The sequence below is a fragment of the Centropristis striata genome, chromosome 14, assembly GCF_030273125.1.
Source record: "Centropristis striata isolate RG_2023a ecotype Rhode Island chromosome 14, C.striata_1.0, whole genome shotgun sequence".
NCBI lineage: Eukaryota > Metazoa > Chordata > Actinopteri > Perciformes > Serranidae > Centropristis > Centropristis striata.
This window is the reverse complement of record NC_081530.1, coordinates 27595032-27613109: the sequence shown is the minus strand read 5'-3', so window position 1 is coordinate 27613109 and position 18078 is coordinate 27595032. Positions and strand designations below refer to the sequence as shown.

The following is an 18078-nucleotide window of genomic DNA, read 5'->3' as shown; positions in this document are numbered from 1 at the left end:
AAGTATAGAAGATGTATTGTGAAATATTGTAGTTTCCTTGAGCAGTCATGGGAGCTCCTGAGACTCGTTGTGGAAAAAGGTTTGACCTCTTATGACCCGGAAGCTGACGCCAGACCCGAGCTGTTCCATCGGCGGAGTAAAGATGGCTGACCAAGGCGCCGCAGATCCTGGTAATAACAACAATAATAAACCTGAAGCATCGGAGGGAACTATTATTAAGGTCACAGTAAAAACCCCGAAAGACAAAGAAGAAATCGCCATCGCAGAAGATGCCTCTGTCACTCAGGTGGGTGGGTTTCCCCGGCGGGGAGCTGCTCTAACGTCATGCCGCTGCCCACAACTTCAGCTAGGAGGCTAGTTAGCCTGATAGCATCTGTCGTCACTCTTACCGGCGAACTGATCGTGTGTGAAATTAAAGAGGTTGTGTGTAGTGAAAGTAATACTGCTTGGGTCGACAACTGTTAGGCGTTACCACCGTTGTTGACACCCAACAGAGAGATATAACCACGTTTATATTTGAAACGGCTAACCGGCTAGCCTAGCTAACGGTTAGCTAGTGAGCTAACTCAGGTTGCGAGCTAAGCCAACGTTAGCTAATAGTAGCCAAACAAGTGTCAGCTGACGGGCTGCGCTCAAGCAGTAATGGCCTGGTATAACCATGGAAGTGGTTCTGGATGGAGGATGTGCTGAATCACTTTTATTTCCCGTTTCTGCTCATCAGCTCCTAACCTGGCTAAAGCTTGCTATCTCTCTAGAACATTCTCACTGCTGCCACTGAGTCATTGAGCTTTCCAGGGAATAGAGTCTCTCAGAGCTGCTGTTGGCTGGGCGACGTGTTACAGTGAAACCATACTGCAACCCATGTAGCCAGAATAGTTTCTTTAGGTTTGTTTGTCGGCTAGTAAAGGTTTTTATCATGACAGTGTGGTCTTAAGTAGCCATATTACCTGGTTGTGTGTGTGTTTTATTGTTATGCATGTGTTACACGCTCACACCCTGGACTTAGATCTCTCACTTCTAAGGCTGTGTTGTCATCCCTATCTAACGTACATGTGGTTTTATATATTTGATCATTATAATAAGAACAGTTTCAATCTTGAGACATACATTACAGAACATGATTATTTTTCATTGCCCTGTTGGGTTTGTAAAATGTCAGATAATGGTGGAAAATGTAGATAAGTGATCTCCAAAGCCCAAGAGGACACGCTTGAGTTTCTTGTTTCAGGGTTCATACGGATGCTTGAAATCCTTGAAAATGCTTACATTTTAATGTTGTATTTTTCAAGGTTTGAAAAGTGCTTGAAAATGCTTGAAATTCTTACTGTATTTCTCGTGCAATCTGACTATAGATGATCATAATGTTCAATGAAAAAAATACTAAATTGAATATTGAGATTAGCAAACTGTACTTTTGGTTGTTAAAAGTGAAATTGCCCCTTTAAGCATGTAAGTACTCATCTAAAACATGCAACTTACAACCGTTGTAAGAAACTGGAAAAGCTTGAAAATGGACCTTGAAAGTCCTTGAAAAGTGCTTGTATTTGTCCACTGAAAAAGTGTATGAACCTTGTTGTTTTGTCCACAACTCTTCAGATATTCAGTTAACTGCCATGAAGAAGGATAGAAACTAAGAACTAAGAAGCTTGACATTTTTTTTATTTTATTCTTTAAAAATGACTCATGCTGTTTCTTTTATTATCATATAGTGATGCAATTAATGTAATAGTTGACAACTAATCGACTAATCTGTGCCTCTTTATATACAGCAGTGTGAAATTATTAAAGCTGAGAACTAATGTGAATATCAGCATTCTTTGTTCTCTATTCTTGACTTGGATCCTCATCAGGTACCACAAAGTGGTTACCAGTCTGGCTGGGGTGCATACAAAACAGTTATAAAAGTAAACAGCTATTTAGCCCTAAACAGCAACATCTAAAACAAAAATAAGAACATTTGAGATTAAGCTTTTGATTTCGTGATATTTTTAAAATAAATTTTACTTTTAAATTTGCACTGTCCCATCATTTTCAGCTCAGAAATCCATCTCCTATAATTTCACTGTGTGGCTAGTTCAGTATTAAGATACCTTGTATTTACATTAAAAATTAAAGATAGAACAAGAGAGCAGCTTCCTTAACTCAAATAACAATTTTTCTGTGCGATTTATGCTGTGCACAATAGTCAAGGAGTAACTGTGGTTTGGCAGATTTGGAGTGTTTAAGACCACTGCTAATAGGATAAGTACAGAGGACTGGAACTTAGAAATTGGAATTTAGGGCCTGGAGGTTGCAACAGGCGAACAGAACAGATTTGAGTAGCACTGCTGAAGTAGAACCATCTAATTTTGATATTATCTGTTTAATTTCCTGTTTCTTTCTCACCTCATTTCCCTCTTGTCACATTTTATCTCCCTTCATGCCTTTTTAGTTTAAAGAAGAGATCTCAAGGCGGTTCAAAGCCAAACAGGACCAGTTGGTTCTGATTTTTGCAGGGAAGATCTTGAAGGACGGCGACAGCCTCAGCCAACACGGCATCAAGGACGGCCTGACAGTTCACCTGGTCATAAAGACAGCACACAAGTAAGGCTACATTATCAAACAAAGAAGCAGTCATTCACAATACAATCTTGGTTTTCAATCCCAGACAATGTTGCATATATGTCTCTATACACTTTCGTAAATACTGAGTTTCTTATACACCTACAAATGATCTCTGTAGGGCAGGAGATGGCGGTAGCACCTCAGCCTCTAGCTCAACCCCCGCTCAAGCAGGCAATACCTCCACCTCCAGTCCAGGTACCAACCCCTCCTCCACAGCAGGCTCTACCGGCACCACCGCCCCACCCACACAGACGCCCAACATACTGAGTGAGTCCGCCTGTATGTAACAATTTATATTTAATAACATCCATTATTAGTTGAGCTCAACAAAGATAATGTGTGTAACCATCACCCATCCATCTGGCTTCCCTCAGCTGGCTTCGGTGACCTGGCCGGTCTGGCTGGACTGGGCATGGGCTCAGCTAACTTCATGGAGCTGCAGCAGCAGATGCAGAGGCAGCTCATGTCCAATCCAGAGATGCTCTCTCAGATCATGGAGAACCCATTGGTGCAGAACATGATGTCCAACCCGGACCTGATGAGACAGATGATCATGGCCAACCCTCAGATGCAGCAGCTGATGGAACGCAACCCTGAGATTTCCCACATGCTCAACAATCCTGAGCTCATGAGACAGGTAAAGGTTTCTTAGTTTCTTCAGGATTTTACATCCTCTGTTTAGAATAACTTGAACTGACTTGCCTCCTTTCTCCTTTTATCTCACCTAACAGACCATGGAGCTGGCTAGGAACCCGGCCATGATGCAGGAAATGATGCGGAACCAGGACCGGGCTTTGAGCAACTTGGAGAGCATCCCAGGAGGTTACAATGCTTTGCGGAGGATGTACACAGACATCCAGGAACCTATGTTCAGCGCTGCCAGGGAACAGGTATCTAGGAAGGATGTTTACCATTCAAATCCTTGTTTGTTTGCACTGTGTCAGTCCTTCTTACCATTTGTTTTCACAAAGTCTTTGACCTTTTACTCGCCAGTATGTGGCTAACTATATTTGGACAGTTTCTGTGTTTTCACATGTTTCTAATTTCTTTCCCTGTAGTTTGGTAGCAACCCATTCTCAGCTCTAGGTGGGAATTCTGAGTCCGGTGCCCAGCCATCACGGACAGAGAACCGGGAGCCCCTGCCCAATCCATGGGGGCCACCAAATTCTTCAAACCCCTCAGAGAGTGGAGGGGCCACCACAGGCAGCACTAGCAACACTGGGGGCACCAACCCCAGTGTGTCCAACCCTCTGGGCATCAATCCTGGTGGTCTGGGCAATGGTAAGACAAAACAGGCTATGGTTCTCAATGCACCTGCTTGTCATTCATTTACTTAGCTGTATACATACGTACATAAACAAACTCTGATCATTTCTGTGCGTTGCAGGGATGTTCAACAGCCCAGGCATGCAAAGTCTACTGCAGCAAATCTCGGAAAACCCTCAGCTGATGCAGAACATGCTGTCTGCTCCCTACATGCGCAGTATGATGCAGTCGCTGTCTCAAAACCCAGAATTGGCCTCCCAGGTATGACACAGAAAGATGTTTGCACACATACACATGTACAGTACTTTACACACACACACACACACACACACACACACACACACACACACACACACACACACATATATAGTCCTTTTATGGTGCAAATCCTGATTATTTCAATTCAAAGCTTGCCTTAGAACTTCTTATTCAAATTGTGTACCACATATGGAATTGATTAAATATGTTGAACTCTGCAGTTTGTAATGCATCGTAAATAATGGGATCTAGCTTGGCCTGTTGTGCATAAGGCCAATAAGCCCAGCTATTTAGTTCATAGTTAACAGAGGCTATTGTCTGTTAAGCCTATTTTCAGCAAATTGTAGGAAAGAATAAACAACGCAGCTCTGACTTATTTGGTTCTTACAAATAATGACTATGGCAAACCAGAAAACCGTACAGGAGAGTGTTGCATAAACAGTGGCATGAAAAACAGGTAGACTCCATAGCTTTTCCTCTGTCATTCAACATTTGCCAGTTAAGGTGCTAAAGCATAAAAATTCTTAACAGCGACTCGAGTGGCTAAGCAGCATAGCCAGATGTGGAATGACACATTACCTTGACCCTTTCTTTGTCTCTCTGTACCAGGTTTTGATGAATAATCCGTTGTTTGCTGGAAACCCACAACTGCAGGAACAGTTCAGATCTCAGTTGCCCATCTTTCTGCAGCAGGTACCACACACTTTTCAGTCAGCAACTCAGCCGTGTATTGTAATGTTTCTTCAACCAAAAAGACACCAAGACAGTCCCCATCATAATAATCTCCCCATTACAAAGATTGATAGTAATCAATTGATAGGGGGCCTGTACTCTAACAACCTTTGATGGTTATATAGCTGGTAAAATTTGCTGCCGAGACTGGGGTAAGTAAATGGATTTTAATCTGTCTATTGGTTGGTTATGTCATAGGGCAGGGCGATATGGCCAAAATCTGTCGATCTATTTGTCCTTATATACAGCAGTCTCCAAAATTATAGCAGTCCAATGTGACTAACCAGATTAATCCAGGTTTTTAGTATATTTTTTTATTGCTACATGGCAAACAAGGTACCAGTAGGTGCAGTAGATTCTCAGAAAACCAACAAGACCCAGCATTCGTGATATGCACGCTCTTAAGGCTGTGCAATTGGGCAAATAGTTGAAAGGGTGTGTTCAAAAATATAGCCTTGTGGCATTCAATCAGTGAGGTCATCAATTTTGTGAGAAAACAGGTGTGAATCAGGTGGCCTCTATTTAAGGATGAAGCCAGCACTCCAAACCAACAACATTGATGTTATGGAGTGGCCAGCCCAATCCCCGGACCTTAATCCAACTGAGAACTTGTGGGGTGACATTAAAAATGCTGTTTCTGAAGCAAAACCAAGAGATGAAAATTAATTGTGGAATGTTGTTAGAGAATCTTGGAGTGTAATAACAGCTGAAAGGTGCCACAGGTTGGTTGACTCCATGCCACACAGATGTGAAGCAGTTATAAAAAACTGTGGTCATATAACTAAATATTAATTTAGTGATTCACAGGATTGCTAAATCCTAGAAACAAAAAAGTTTGTACAAAATAGTTTTGAGTTTGTAGAGTCAACGGCAGACACTGCTATATTTTTGAACACACACCTTTCAACTAATTGCCCAATTGCACAGCCCTAAGAGCTGCATATCATGAATACTGGGTCTTGTTGGTTTTCTGAGAATCTACTGCACCTACTGGTACCTTGTTTGCCATGTAGCAATAAAAAATATACTAAAAACCTGGATTAATCTGGTTAGTCACATTGGACTGCTATTATTTTGAACACTACTGTAGGTCATTTTAAATCTCGAACGATACATTTTAGGATCTAGCATGTTTTCTGGTAATTCAATTAACAAATAATAAGCTCTATGTGACATAACGACTTGGTAAAGCCTATTTAAATCATCCAAATCACATGAATCTTGCTAAAATGCATACAGCCGAACTGGCTTCTGCGATAGAATGATTTATAATAATGTGTATGGTGGATATTTTTTATTTCGTTTGGAAGATATATATCATACAAACCCCAGGCAATTGTATCATTGATACACCCTCTGTGTGGTTGCAGATGCAGAACCCAGAAGCCCTGTCAGTAATGACCAATCCCCGGGCCATGCAGGCTCTAATGCAGATCCAGCAGGGGCTACAGACGCTGCAGACAGAAGCACCAGGCCTCATGCCCAGGTAGACTCTCACAGACATACACACATTTTGCTTTTTTATTTTTTTTAGAGTCTTTTGTCCCAATAATCTTTTTTTTCTTTTGGCCTAGTTTGATGTCAGGTGGAGTTCCTGGTGCAGTTCCCGGAGGACTTCCTGGAGGAATTCCTGGAGGACTTCCTGGAGGGATTCCTGGTGGGATTCCTGGTGGGCTTCCTGGTGGGATTCCAGGCATACCCACTGGTGGGGGCTTGCCCACAGAGAACCCGGCCTCCTCACCCAGCAGTGCAGGAACAAACGCCGCCCAGCAGCAGCTGATGCAACAGATGCTCCAGATGTTTGCTGGAGGAGGTGGAGGTGGTGGAGGAAGTGCAACGGTACACACATACACACACGCACTGATAATTGCATCCTTCACACCTGTATGAGTTTCCATTGAGCTCCATTAATCTCCCCCCTATAGACCCAGACCCCAGAGGTGCGGTTCCAGTCCCAGCTAGATCAGCTGAGTGCCATGGGCTTCATCAACCGCGAGGCCAACCTGCAGGCCCTCATCGCTACTGGAGGAGACATCAACGCCGCTATCGAGAGACTGCTGGGCTCACAGCCCTCGTAAAGACATACAGTACATACTGACACACAGACACGTGCATACATACACACCTAACTCATAAACACACCCAGCATCTACAGAGAACCAAGAGAAATTTAAGTGTAATGTCCCAAACTTTACAGAAGAAACTTGGGCAGGATCTGTAAGACCCTCATTCTACATCTGTTCTCAGATCATTCCCTAGTCCCCATACTTTTTGGCGTCATCCAACCAGATCTCTGTCCCAGAGTGCTGCTGTAGAGCCGGACTGAACCACTCTCACCGTGAGGGGTGTTCTGGTGCAGAGAAAAGGAGCGAAAACCTCTCCTGAAAAGGGACTCCCAACCATTTCTTCATTCATTGTTTTCTTCACATAAAACTGGAGTCGAGTGTTGCAGACAAACATTTACATAATACAGAATAAACCCGTGTGATGTGATTGGCTGTTGGCTCTGTTTCACACATGGCCATTGTGAGGCAGTTTCTTAGCATTTAACTAGCAAATCAATACATGAACATTTCCTGGTATACAGACAGTAATCCTGAACCACAGCAGGAAGATATCTTGTCCATACAGACGTTCAACCCCATTCCTCCCTCTTTCCCCGTTCTCAAGATTCTACATGAATAGCTGTTTTTGCCCAACGACTTTCACTATTTATTGCAAGCGCTTAAGAAAAAGACGCCCTCCACACTTCCCTAGACTTGTAATTTGTCATTCCAGATAAAAGTGCCCACTCACGGGTGCACAGTGTCTTTTCCTTCTGAGGCACCACTGCTGTGCCTTCTGTCCTTCCCTGCCCTATAAGAGCTTTCACAGCAAATGACACCCCCCCCATTCAGTGGGTTGATTAGAAACCACCAATAAATTCCACACAGCATCATCCAGGACTGTAACCATAATCAAATATCACATTGTAGCAGCTCCGAAGCAGGGGATGCTGTTAGAATGAATATGAATGAAGCATACGAGCTTTCCTTTCATTTTAATCTGATTCTTCTTTTTATTATGTTTTTCTTTTTTTTTTTTTGAGGTGCAGTTAGTACCTAGAGATAACTATGATTTGTCTCGCATAAAATAAACATGAAAATCAAGTGAGTAAAAAATAAGTGAATAAATAATGGAAAGGCTTTACAAAAGGTATGGTATGGTGGCACCATACATTTCTAAATCAAGTTCTAGGTTGTCTTATTTTTTTTTTCTTTTGAAAATCTCAGCATTGTAGTTGTGGTAACCTTGGCAACTGCTTCTATAGCTTTGCTTTGTCTGTTGACCTCAGCTGAAGAAAAAAATCCATCTTACAATTGAACATGTTGAAACTAACTTTTAACAGTACTGTACTAAAAAAGAATAAAACATGGTCAAAAACGGTCTACGCCCTGTGTCAGGTGATTACAGCCATGTGATGGTGCAAGAAGACTTCTGTAGCTTTTCATTTATTTAAATTTTATAGCCTTGGAATTCATATAAAGTAATTAAATTTAGGATCTGCTTCTGTTTGTTATTTTATATGACGTGTTGTGTATTGAAATGTGCAACCCTGATACCAAAACAGTTGGGACGTTGTCTCAAATTTAAATAAAACGGAATGCAATAAATTGATAATCTTAGTGACGTTTCCAATTGAAAACTGTACAACGACAGTATATGTTTTTATAAATATACACTCTGAATTCTGAATTTCATGCATTGTTTTTATTTACATTTTACACAAATTTTTTCCCAACTTGTTTGGAATTGAGGTTGCAAGACTGAATCATTCTTGGTGAACAAATGGTCGTATTGAAAAGTTCGTTTGGTACAAATACAGGTAACAGCCGTGGTCGGAGGCATTATGCAGGTGGGATAAATAAGGTCAAAGGTCAGGGTCATCGACATTACAACATTAACCCAAACACTTATATGATAAAAATACTTTTTATACCTGGTACAACTCACTTGACATAATAATAATGTTCTGCCACTTTTCTGGGCATTATTCAAGCCATAACTCAGGAACAAAAGGGGAGCTTGTAACCATATTTCACATTTGGGTGACCCCTTGAGACTGAGGTGATTGTATAGATCTTCTCTGCTGCCAGGTTGAAGATGTGCATGAAGCACACAGTTTTAGGTATTTGTAGCTTCTGTGCAGCAACATCCATATCTGAATCACTGTCTGCTGTCATGGCTACAAATGAGTCTGGATGGACATGGATGTAAACTGAAAGCTAGCTGGCGAAACAACCACAAGACAGTAATTGTTGCTTGTGTGTGTTTTTTATTTAATTATTTTCATCAACTAGTTCTTTAAAAGGAAATATCCCCTGGAAATAATCCAACTAAATACACTGTCCTCTAAATATTGTCTCCATCTTCATTACAGTTGCTTCAAAATTGCATACTTCTTCACAGGAAGCTTTCTAGAAAATTACAAGGTAGTTATGAATGAATGTGTTAAATATAGCTTTTCCCAATCTAAATTAAATTAGAAGGGCTCTTGGAGCACCATACCTCTACCAAGGCCCAATTCCCTACCTGGCAATACTAACAAAAGTGAAAAAATAATTTGTGCGCCCCACGAGTCAGATACGCTCCAAAACTTAATGAGTTCTTTGTTGGCACATGCTTTATCCTTCCACCAACTTTAATGAAAAAAAAAACGGGCCGGTAGTTTTTCTGTAATCCTGCTGACAAACAGACAAACAAACCAAAAACATAATCTCCTTGGCGGAGGTAACAATATTGTTGAAAGATAAATGAGTCAATATAACCACAACATGGTATCTTAACCTGGAAAACAAAAAGATAACTTTAATACCATGTGAGTCTGAGCTCTAAATTTCCTGGTTGCCACATTCCTATTAATGCTTTTAGACTGTGTTATAACTCAATTATTACATGTACAATGAAAACCAAACTGTAAATTACTACTACAGGCCAAATTAAATCTCTACCCACGTCCCTGAAGGCGTCAGACAAGTGGAAAAATGTCGCCATATTGTCGCACAGAGATGCACCTGTTCGGTCAGGTTTATTGTCATACAAATGAAAGGATGGGTGGCGTCTGTTCCTGCCAGTGGTTCTACCTGTTCCACCTGCTCTCCTCCCCCTGGCCCTCCCTTGGGTGTCAGCTGATGAGGGATCGGCTGGCCACAGGGCTCTTTCCTGCCTGTCCTCAATCCAGGAGCAAACCCTATCCTCAGTTAAAGAAGGAAGCAGGTGGAGGCAGCTGAACCTGCTCTCTTTGTCTCTTCATTTTCACCCTCACTCTCTCTCCACACAGGAGAGGGAGAAAGAGTGAGATTACATCTGTTTTTCTTTCTATCCGTTTTGCGACTCCTGCTCTGTTGGGAACAAATATTGATAGTGGCTTCAGGATATTTACGAAGTGAAAAGCCTTCGCCACTAAATGCAGCATGGCCTCTGATGAGTCGTACAACTTTGTCTTCAAAGGTGAGTCATGTGTGCATAACTGTGATTGTGTTAAAGAGATAAAAAGTATGTAGTGTGTGTTGCTTCTGTGAGCTGTCAGGTGCAGATCTGGTTGTAACTGCTTGCTCCAGTTTCCGGGGAAAAGAGGGGGAGGGAGTAAAGGAGGAGGTGATGGCTTTCTGTCCATTTGGCTTTAAATCATTTGACCTTTGACCTAACAAAGAAACAAATCTTACATGTTTCACATCACTATATATCCTGTAAGGTTACACTTTGATGGACATAAACTGCACATGACTTAATTCCATTCATTCCAGCGTGAAGTCAGCCATAGTGCCACGTTTATCTGATGTCAGTGTCGTGAGGGTGACAGCAAGTCTACACGTGTTAGATGAGATGAAGGATATCTGACTCGGCACAGAAAGTTGTCATTTTGATTGATTTATATTTTTGCACTTCATGTGTTAAATAAAAAGGCCCTGATGTGTTATTCAAACCAAGTATTTTCAATGAATGCATTTCAGCTGTTCCTGTCTGTTCTTGTTCAGTTGTTTTGATAGGGGAGTCTGGCGTAGGAAAAAGCAACCTTCTGTCTCGCTTCACTAAGAACGAGTTCAATCACGACAGTCGCACCACCATCGGCGTCGAGTTTAGCACGCGGACTGTTCAGCTGGACAACCACACCATCAAAGCCCAAATCTGGGACACTGCTGGGCTTGAACGCTACAGGGCTATCACCTCAGCGTGGGTACCCACACACACATACACACACATGCACGCTCTTTATATATTGTATATATACATGTATGTATGTATATATATATATATATATATGTGTGTGTATATATGTATGTGTATATATATGTGTGTATATATGTATGTATATATATATATGTGTATATATGTATGTATATATATACATACATATATGTGTATATATATATATATATATATACACATATATGTATATACATTTGTGTGTATATATATATATATATATACTACCTCTACCTCCCTTTCTGCTTCTTCCTCACCTCCTTTCCTCGTTTTGTCTGCTCTTTCCTCATCATCTCCTTTCCTGTGTACCTTCCTTGTTTCTTCTCTTGCTTCCTTTCTCCCCTGTTTACCTCTGCCTCCTCTTTTCTGCCCCATCCTTTCCTCCTTCTCCTCCCTCACTTCTACCACACACACACATATGAGTCAGACATGAAAAAAAAAAAAACATTTCACATCAGTGTTGGCTCACACATAGGCACCAGTTTAAGTAACACTGATTTTACTGCATGCAATTAACAGTCACACCTCCTTCACATATTTTGCAATAATAACAGCTTCCAGTTTTTAATAACCAGTTCCAACTCATATATGTTTCTCTTCTGGTGGACTCAGGTATTACAGGGGAGCAGTTGGAGCACTGTTGGTCTTCGACATTAGCAAGCACCTGACCTATGAGAGTGCAGATCAATGGTTGAAAGAGCTGTTTGAACATGCGGACCCTCACATCGTGGTCATGCTGGTGGGAAACAAGAGAGACCTGGACACCCTCAGGACTGTGCCCACAGAGGAGGCCAAGGATTTTGCAGGTCTGTTCAGAACCTGTTTTTTGATTGTGTTGCTATAAAAGCATATTTACAATTTTTTTTTGTGACAATAAATACTGTATTTAATGCTCAATTTTTTAAATATTTCTCCTTGAGTATGTCTTTGTGATTGATTGTGACCTTTCACTGACCCCCCTCGACCAACCCAGAGAAGAGAGGCCTCATGTACATGGAGACTTCAGCTTTGGACTCCACGAATGTCGAACAGGCTTTTAATGAAGTTCTCACAGGTACGTTCAGTTCAGTCAATGTGTCACCAATACTTCCTCTTCCTTTGGCTTATTGATGCAAACCTGGCATCTTTGTTTCCAGCGATCCATAAGAAGGTGGCCAGCAGAGAGGTGACCCGCGGCTCCATCAGTGCTGTAACTTTGTCCAGCCACCTCGGCCCCACCAGCGAGGCACAGGGCCACAGAAACTGCTGCAATAGCTCCTAACAGACTGCTGCTGTTCTGCTCATTTTGAAGCTTAAGAATGATTCGCCAGCAATATGAAGAGCGAGGTACCTGCTTGACACTTGAGCAGTCAGTGAACAAAGCTCTTAAACATTAAGGCTGTGGAGTATCGAACAAAAAGAAAGATATGCAAATATTGAGAAAATCTATATTTTAAATACTCTATATTTTTTTGGTGGCTATAGGGTGCTTATGAGTACACATTCCTGTGCAATTTCTCTTCTCCATGTTTTGAAAGGCATTGTAAATTTGTTATGCTTTTATGAAGGAATGCACTGGGATTCACTTGGAATAAATTATTTATGTTATTCTGTCTGCATGTAATTACCACACAATGACTTGAATTTATTATCTGCATTAGGCGCATTATCTAAAGTAGATGAGGGAATTGGAGAGAGGGCTGATGTGAGATAAAGACAGCGGTGGAAGAAGGACTCAGAACCTTTATTTATGTTATAAATGTTAAACAACTTTGTTGCAAGTAAAAGTCCCTGAGGTTTTATAAGCAAATTATAGTGTAAATAGAGGGAAGACATCAGTTCTCATGATGCAGAATGTCTTTATTATACTATTGTTTATATAACAGTATATTACTGGGATGTTTGCCCTTTTAACAAAGCATAATTTTAATAGGAAAGCCTTTCTCTAACAGGTTTAGTTCATACAAAACATATTTCTTAAAGATTCATACACAGTAATAATCATACCTCAATTTTATATTTGTGAAAACCTTATTTTAAAAGATTTTTTCTTGATTTGCAAAGGCTACCTACAAAATCTTAATCCCTTTTTACTATTCTTTATATTTATATCACCGTGGCTCTCTGTGTGGAAGCAAATGGTGCTTTATACATTATGTGTGCTGTTTTAAAATCAGCTCGGTCACTACATTTTATCTTGTAAGTCAATAAATAGTGCATTGGCTGGTTTTTTACAACAATCTAAATGAATCACAATTCTCTGCATGAAAATTGGATTAGTATTTATTTTGCATGTTTCCCCATTCCTCCACACAGTAGGTAATGTATGGGACAATGAGAGAACATTACAGTATGTTTGGTAAATATAATAATAATGATAAAATAATAATAATATAATGTTAATAATAATAATACGATAGAAAAATATTATTTTTAATTAGAACATTTTTTAAATATCAGAAATTATTCAGATGAAAAAAATCACTCTTTGATTAAATGTCTCACATCCTGTTATTGGATGCTACTAGACAACCTTAACATGAAGATGTTAAGGTTCACACTCAAAATCAACTGGAAACTGTTCTAATAGTTGAAGGTGTTGCTCCTCTCCTCTGCCTGTAGATGGCAGTGCTGATGTTGCATGTTGAATTAAAACATCAGCACTTGGTTTTGCAAGGCATTTGTTGGCTTGTTCGTTTCCTTATTAACTCCAGTACGACTCATACCATCATCTAATCCCACTGTTCATTCCATTAATGATCACGATATTAAGCTCGTGTGGCGCTGCAGTGTTGTCGCCATGGTAGCAACCTCTGATGCCCTCTTCACAAGCTAATCAGCGTGGCTATGAAGAAGGGAATTAATTCACACTTTTTCCACAAATAGTAAATTCACTCAAAGATTTTACGGTTGTGTGTGTGTGTGTGTGTGTGTGTTTGTGTGTTTGTGTGTTTGTGTGTGTGTTTGTGTGTCTGTGTGTCTGTGTGTGTGTCTGTGTGTGTGTGTATGCAGATGATCTCCAGACTATGGCTGTAATTGGATGGGCTCATATGGCACGACTGAGAGAATATAAATCTACAGCAGTGGTAGTTAATGACATTCTGGACAGATAGTGCTCTATCTCTGGCTCACAGATGTGCATGAGGAGCTGTGTGTGTGTGTGTGCGCACGTGCACGCAGGCACACAGGCGCGCACGCACGCACGGTGTCCCCAAGCAAGACTTCTCTGTCGGAGATCATTTTGCTACAGTGAAATGACCACAAATGCTTTTATTAAGTTTCTCTTCTGAAAATATGATAGGGAAGGCTCTGCACCGGGCAGTAAATGTTTAATTATTTCCTGTGAATGAGGGTATTTTATGGGCTGAGTAAAAGCATCTGGTGTAATAATCCACGCAGGCTGAGCAGGCTGCACAGGTTGAAAGCCTGGTCATGATATCAGTAAATCTCCTTCTGTCCTGAGCCTAGAGGTAAGGCTTATGTTTGTAAAAATCATGAAATCAAAATTACAAGCTCTTCTTTGTTCTTTTTTAGGATAGTTAGGATAGTTAAATTTTCCTTCCGCACTTTACAGAGTCTTGCAAATTCCTCCTCGATCTGTATGTGGACCGCATTTTGACCTCTCCTTAAAGCTCTTGCCGTGGTCGGAAAGACTTGGATTTAGCACATACATGTGGTGGCTATTACCCACATGCTACTTGACATGTGTAGCCTGTAAAAAAAGTGTGTTTGAAACCAGGACGCATATATGCTAAAGTGATGAGTGGTATTGCACCTCTGACCCCAACACTGTGCTGTTTATCTCCTATTTACGAGACCGCTCCCTCCAGCCCTTTGTGGGGAATCTTGTCTTCTGAGAATTTACAGTTGTATAGTCACATCTGTATGGGTATTATTGTGACCTTTGTGTTAATATGACCTTTGACCCCCATGGTACATGGATCTTTTCTAAAAACCCTTCTGTTGCTGTTTTGTTTTTCTTTCCCTGTGGATAGATTACCGAACAGGCCTAGCAGGCACAAGCGGAGGGTCCAAAGTGTCATTGCTCCCCCGGCCTTCACCTACAAAATGTCACTTAAAGAGACACGTACCATTCACAAAGAGGAACATTAAATAACTAAAAGATATCTTAAACCACTTCAAGGAGATGCAAACAGCTGCAAAGAGACACAAAGAGCCTCACAACAACTCTGTAAATAGGCAAAACAACCACAAAAAGACAGAAAGAAATGACTACAAAGAGACAAAATAAACAACCACAAAGAGACACATAATCAAAACAAAGAGATTCAAAGTGACTACAAAGAGACACAAAATGAATAAAGAGAGATTTAAAACAACTACCAAGAGACACAAAACAACCACAGAGATGCAAAAAAATACAAAGACTCAAAGAGAAAACAAAGACATTCAAAGTGCAAACAAAGAGACAAAATTAATACAAAGAGAATTAAAACAACTACCTCTGGTAAAACATAAAAAAACATCTACAAAAAGACCAAAACATTAACAAAGTGACAGAAAACGACTACAAAACAGAGTCTAAACAACAGTAAAGTCTGTGTATCTTACTTGTACTGTATGTAGAAAGCTGTGGGGTGTTTGGCATGTCTGTGCCCAGGAGCCCACTGTCTCCTAATCCACCCATGTCTTCTCCTCTCTGATACCTGATTACACAGACTCCTGACTTTTCCCACTTGGTGTCAGGCTGTACAGGGCTGTTTTCCTGCTGTTTATTTCTTCTTCCTGCATCTCGGTTTGTTTGTTTAGAGATTAGCAGAGACTGCCATTAAACCCCATGAACTTCCTTTCAAATACACACAAGATCTCACAAAACAATCATACTGTCTTGTCTTTTATTTATCTGTTTCTGTATCTTTTAAAAGTCTCTCAGCTGCATAATTTTCCCGAAATACACACAAAAAGGTGCATTAAGTGACATTTATGCATATCATTGTCTTGTGACAAATATGTCTTCAGAACTTTTAAGGAACTAAGAAAAATAACATTGTTTGCAGCTGTGACTATGCATTTGTATTTCTGCTAATCGGTTTTTAAGTAGTTTATATATCTTAGGCTGAAGAAATATTTTCTCAACCCGTAATCCTAACCAAATTTGGAGATAGAGGGTATTCAGTGGACAGAAATGATATATTATATCATTATATAATAAGATTATGTTAAAATACTGAGCTCTGGAACATACCCCTGTCACTGACAGCCAAATTTAAGATTTGTTTCCATTGTGTCATATTGGGTGATGTGCCACGTGTGGGTGTATATAATTGTGTATGTGTGTGCGTTCACGACTGATGTGTGTACACAAACACAAAAACAAAACCAAAGTCCAAAAAAAGAGCTGGTGACAGCTGATATTCCTCCATCCTGCATCTGTCAGTGCATGTCAGCAATCATTTTAGATTACCTTTTAGATGACATCATCACATAAATAAATAGAATAGAATAGAATCAAAGTCAATGCACGCCGATTACCATGGTGATGTTGTTATGGCGACCAATCAATGGGAGAGGTGAGCTGATGGGTGGCTGCGTGTTTAGACTCTCTACTCCCCAAAATACGCAGTGGAGAGAGAGCAGAGCGCTGGGTAGTTGCCTGGAGGTGATTGCAGAGAAAATGTTAAGAGTGTGTTTATCACTCCTCCTCGTAGACTTTAGTCTCAGCGCAGCTTGTTATGAGATTAAAAACAGTTTTCATAACTGTGTGTGTGTGTGTGTATTTGGGTGCCCTCATCTTCAGCTGCATCACCTCGCCATACACTCCAGTCAATTAACTTCTTTAAAAGCCTCTAATTTCACAACAGAGTCTGCTGTGCTTGGCCGTCCGTTTTCAAGGCCCAGCTCGGGTCACAAGATTCCTTCCCGGCGTACAATTAACCAGGTTGCCAGTGACAAACAGAGTCAAGAGCCTCAGCATTGGTTCACTTAACATAATATTACATACCTCAGTTGCCATGACAGCCTCAGTGTTTGTCTGCGAGTGTGCGATGCTAAACGCCTGCAGGTGTAAAGTGATGCAGTGAACTATTATTTGAGTACTGAAATCTGAGACCAGAAACGGTGCAAAATAGCATTGTCATTAACAAATTAGCTCCAGTGTGACAGGTGAGCTTTCCACTGAGTGAACATTTAAGTGATGGCATATGGAGAGCACGACACAGATCGTGTGCTAGTCAGTGGATGGCAATTTTTTAAGTCACATTAGAGTATAAAGTGTTTCAGCCACAGTCATAACTCTTGACTTGTTTAGTTTCATGAAGCAGCACTGACCACAAATCCACTCAACCAGAAATTTCTGACAGCTGGTCCGACAGTCTTACCCGCAGACACCTGGCTAAAACTAGAATATGAAACCCTGAGCTCCCAAATGTGTGATTCGGAGAGAAACTTTTCAGCTGCTCCTTCCAAAGGAGGGGGAAAATAGGCAATAGTACCACCCAGCCCCTAAAATGTGCTCTGCTCTTTCTCAGAGGAACACAAAACGTCTGGCAATAAAGTAAGTGACAAAAGGGGCGTTAAATTGAGTTTATGAGTCGATATTTCCATGTGTGTGTTTCTCTCCTGCTTAGCTTTTGTTCCATGTGGCTCTTGCATGAAGGTGCAGTCCAGATGACATGGCTGAGCCAGGAGCGTGAAGATACCACTGGTATTCGTATGCACTTCACATATAATTTTGTTCCGCTGAATAATTTCATTGAATGACCCTGACTGGGGCTTTATATTCATTTCACGTTATGATTTTGTTGTGTAAGTCCTTGTGGTCAGGGCTGCACTTTCTAATCAGAAATATGTGTAACTCTTTCTATACTGAATTATCATGCTTTTTGATGATGATGTGACTTATTAAAGTTCAAGTGTCTTATGGATGCTCTCAGCTAGTTATTAACTTGAGTGAAAATAAGGCTTGGAAATGTATTTTGTTGTCTTCTTACCTTGAATCCAACCATATACAAATGGTTATGATGAAGCATGCAT

The 18078-nt window shown here is 40.7% G+C and overlaps 2 protein-coding genes across 3 annotated transcripts; both read left to right on the top strand.

Moving 5' to 3' along the window:
• The first annotated feature begins 91 nt into the window (after window positions 1-91).
• On the top strand, window positions 92-8288 carry ubqln4 (ubiquilin 4). 2 transcript variants are annotated; one of them, XM_059350490.1, is made up of 11 exons: window positions 92-286; window positions 2432-2583; window positions 2723-2871; window positions 2979-3241; window positions 3336-3494; window positions 3663-3885; window positions 3992-4131; window positions 4738-4821; window positions 6231-6346; window positions 6435-6699; window positions 6786-8288. In XM_059350490.1, the coding sequence occupies exons 1-11, from the start codon at window positions 92-94 to the stop codon at window positions 6936-6938; spliced, it is 1899 nt and encodes a 632-aa protein (XP_059206473.1). In that variant the 3' UTR covers window positions 6939-8288. The 2 variants fall into 2 exon arrangements, with proteins under 2 accessions (XP_059206473.1, XP_059206474.1); XM_059350491.1 differs by having other exon boundaries at window positions 128-286; window positions 2723-2883.
• Window positions 8289-10220: 1932 nt separating this feature from the next.
• On the top strand, window positions 10221-12586 carry LOC131985123 (ras-related protein Rab-25-like). The gene is made up of 5 exons (XM_059350169.1): window positions 10221-10350; window positions 10878-11073; window positions 11719-11912; window positions 12080-12160; window positions 12243-12586. The coding sequence occupies exons 1-5, from the start codon at window positions 10314-10316 to the stop codon at window positions 12365-12367; spliced, it is 633 nt and encodes a 210-aa protein (XP_059206152.1). The 5' UTR covers window positions 10221-10313; the 3' UTR covers window positions 12368-12586.
• The last annotated feature ends 5492 nt before the right edge of the window (window positions 12587-18078 follow it).

Bases quoted from the DNA above. Each gene is read 5' to 3' on its own strand.
- LOC131985123 (XM_059350169.1), top strand. From the start codon at position 10,314: ATGGCCTCTGATGAGTCGTACAACTTTGTCTTCAAAG. The intron at 11,074-11,718 runs GTGGGTACCCAC...TGGTGGACTCAG, and splicing joins TACAGGGCTATCACCTCAGC to GTATTACAGGGGAGCAGTTG. The intron at 12,161-12,242 runs GTACGTTCAGTT...CTTTGTTTCCAG, and splicing joins TTTTAATGAAGTTCTCACAG to CGATCCATAAGAAGGTGGCC.
- ubqln4 (XM_059350490.1), top strand. From the start codon at position 92: ATGACCCGGAAGCTGACGCCAGACCCGAGCTGTTCCATCGGCGGAGTA. The intron at 2,584-2,722 runs GTAAGGCTACAT...TGATCTCTGTAG, and splicing joins GTCATAAAGACAGCACACAA to GGCAGGAGATGGCGGTAGCA. The intron at 6,700-6,785 runs GTACACACATAC...TCCCCCCTATAG, and splicing joins GTGGTGGAGGAAGTGCAACG to ACCCAGACCCCAGAGGTGCG.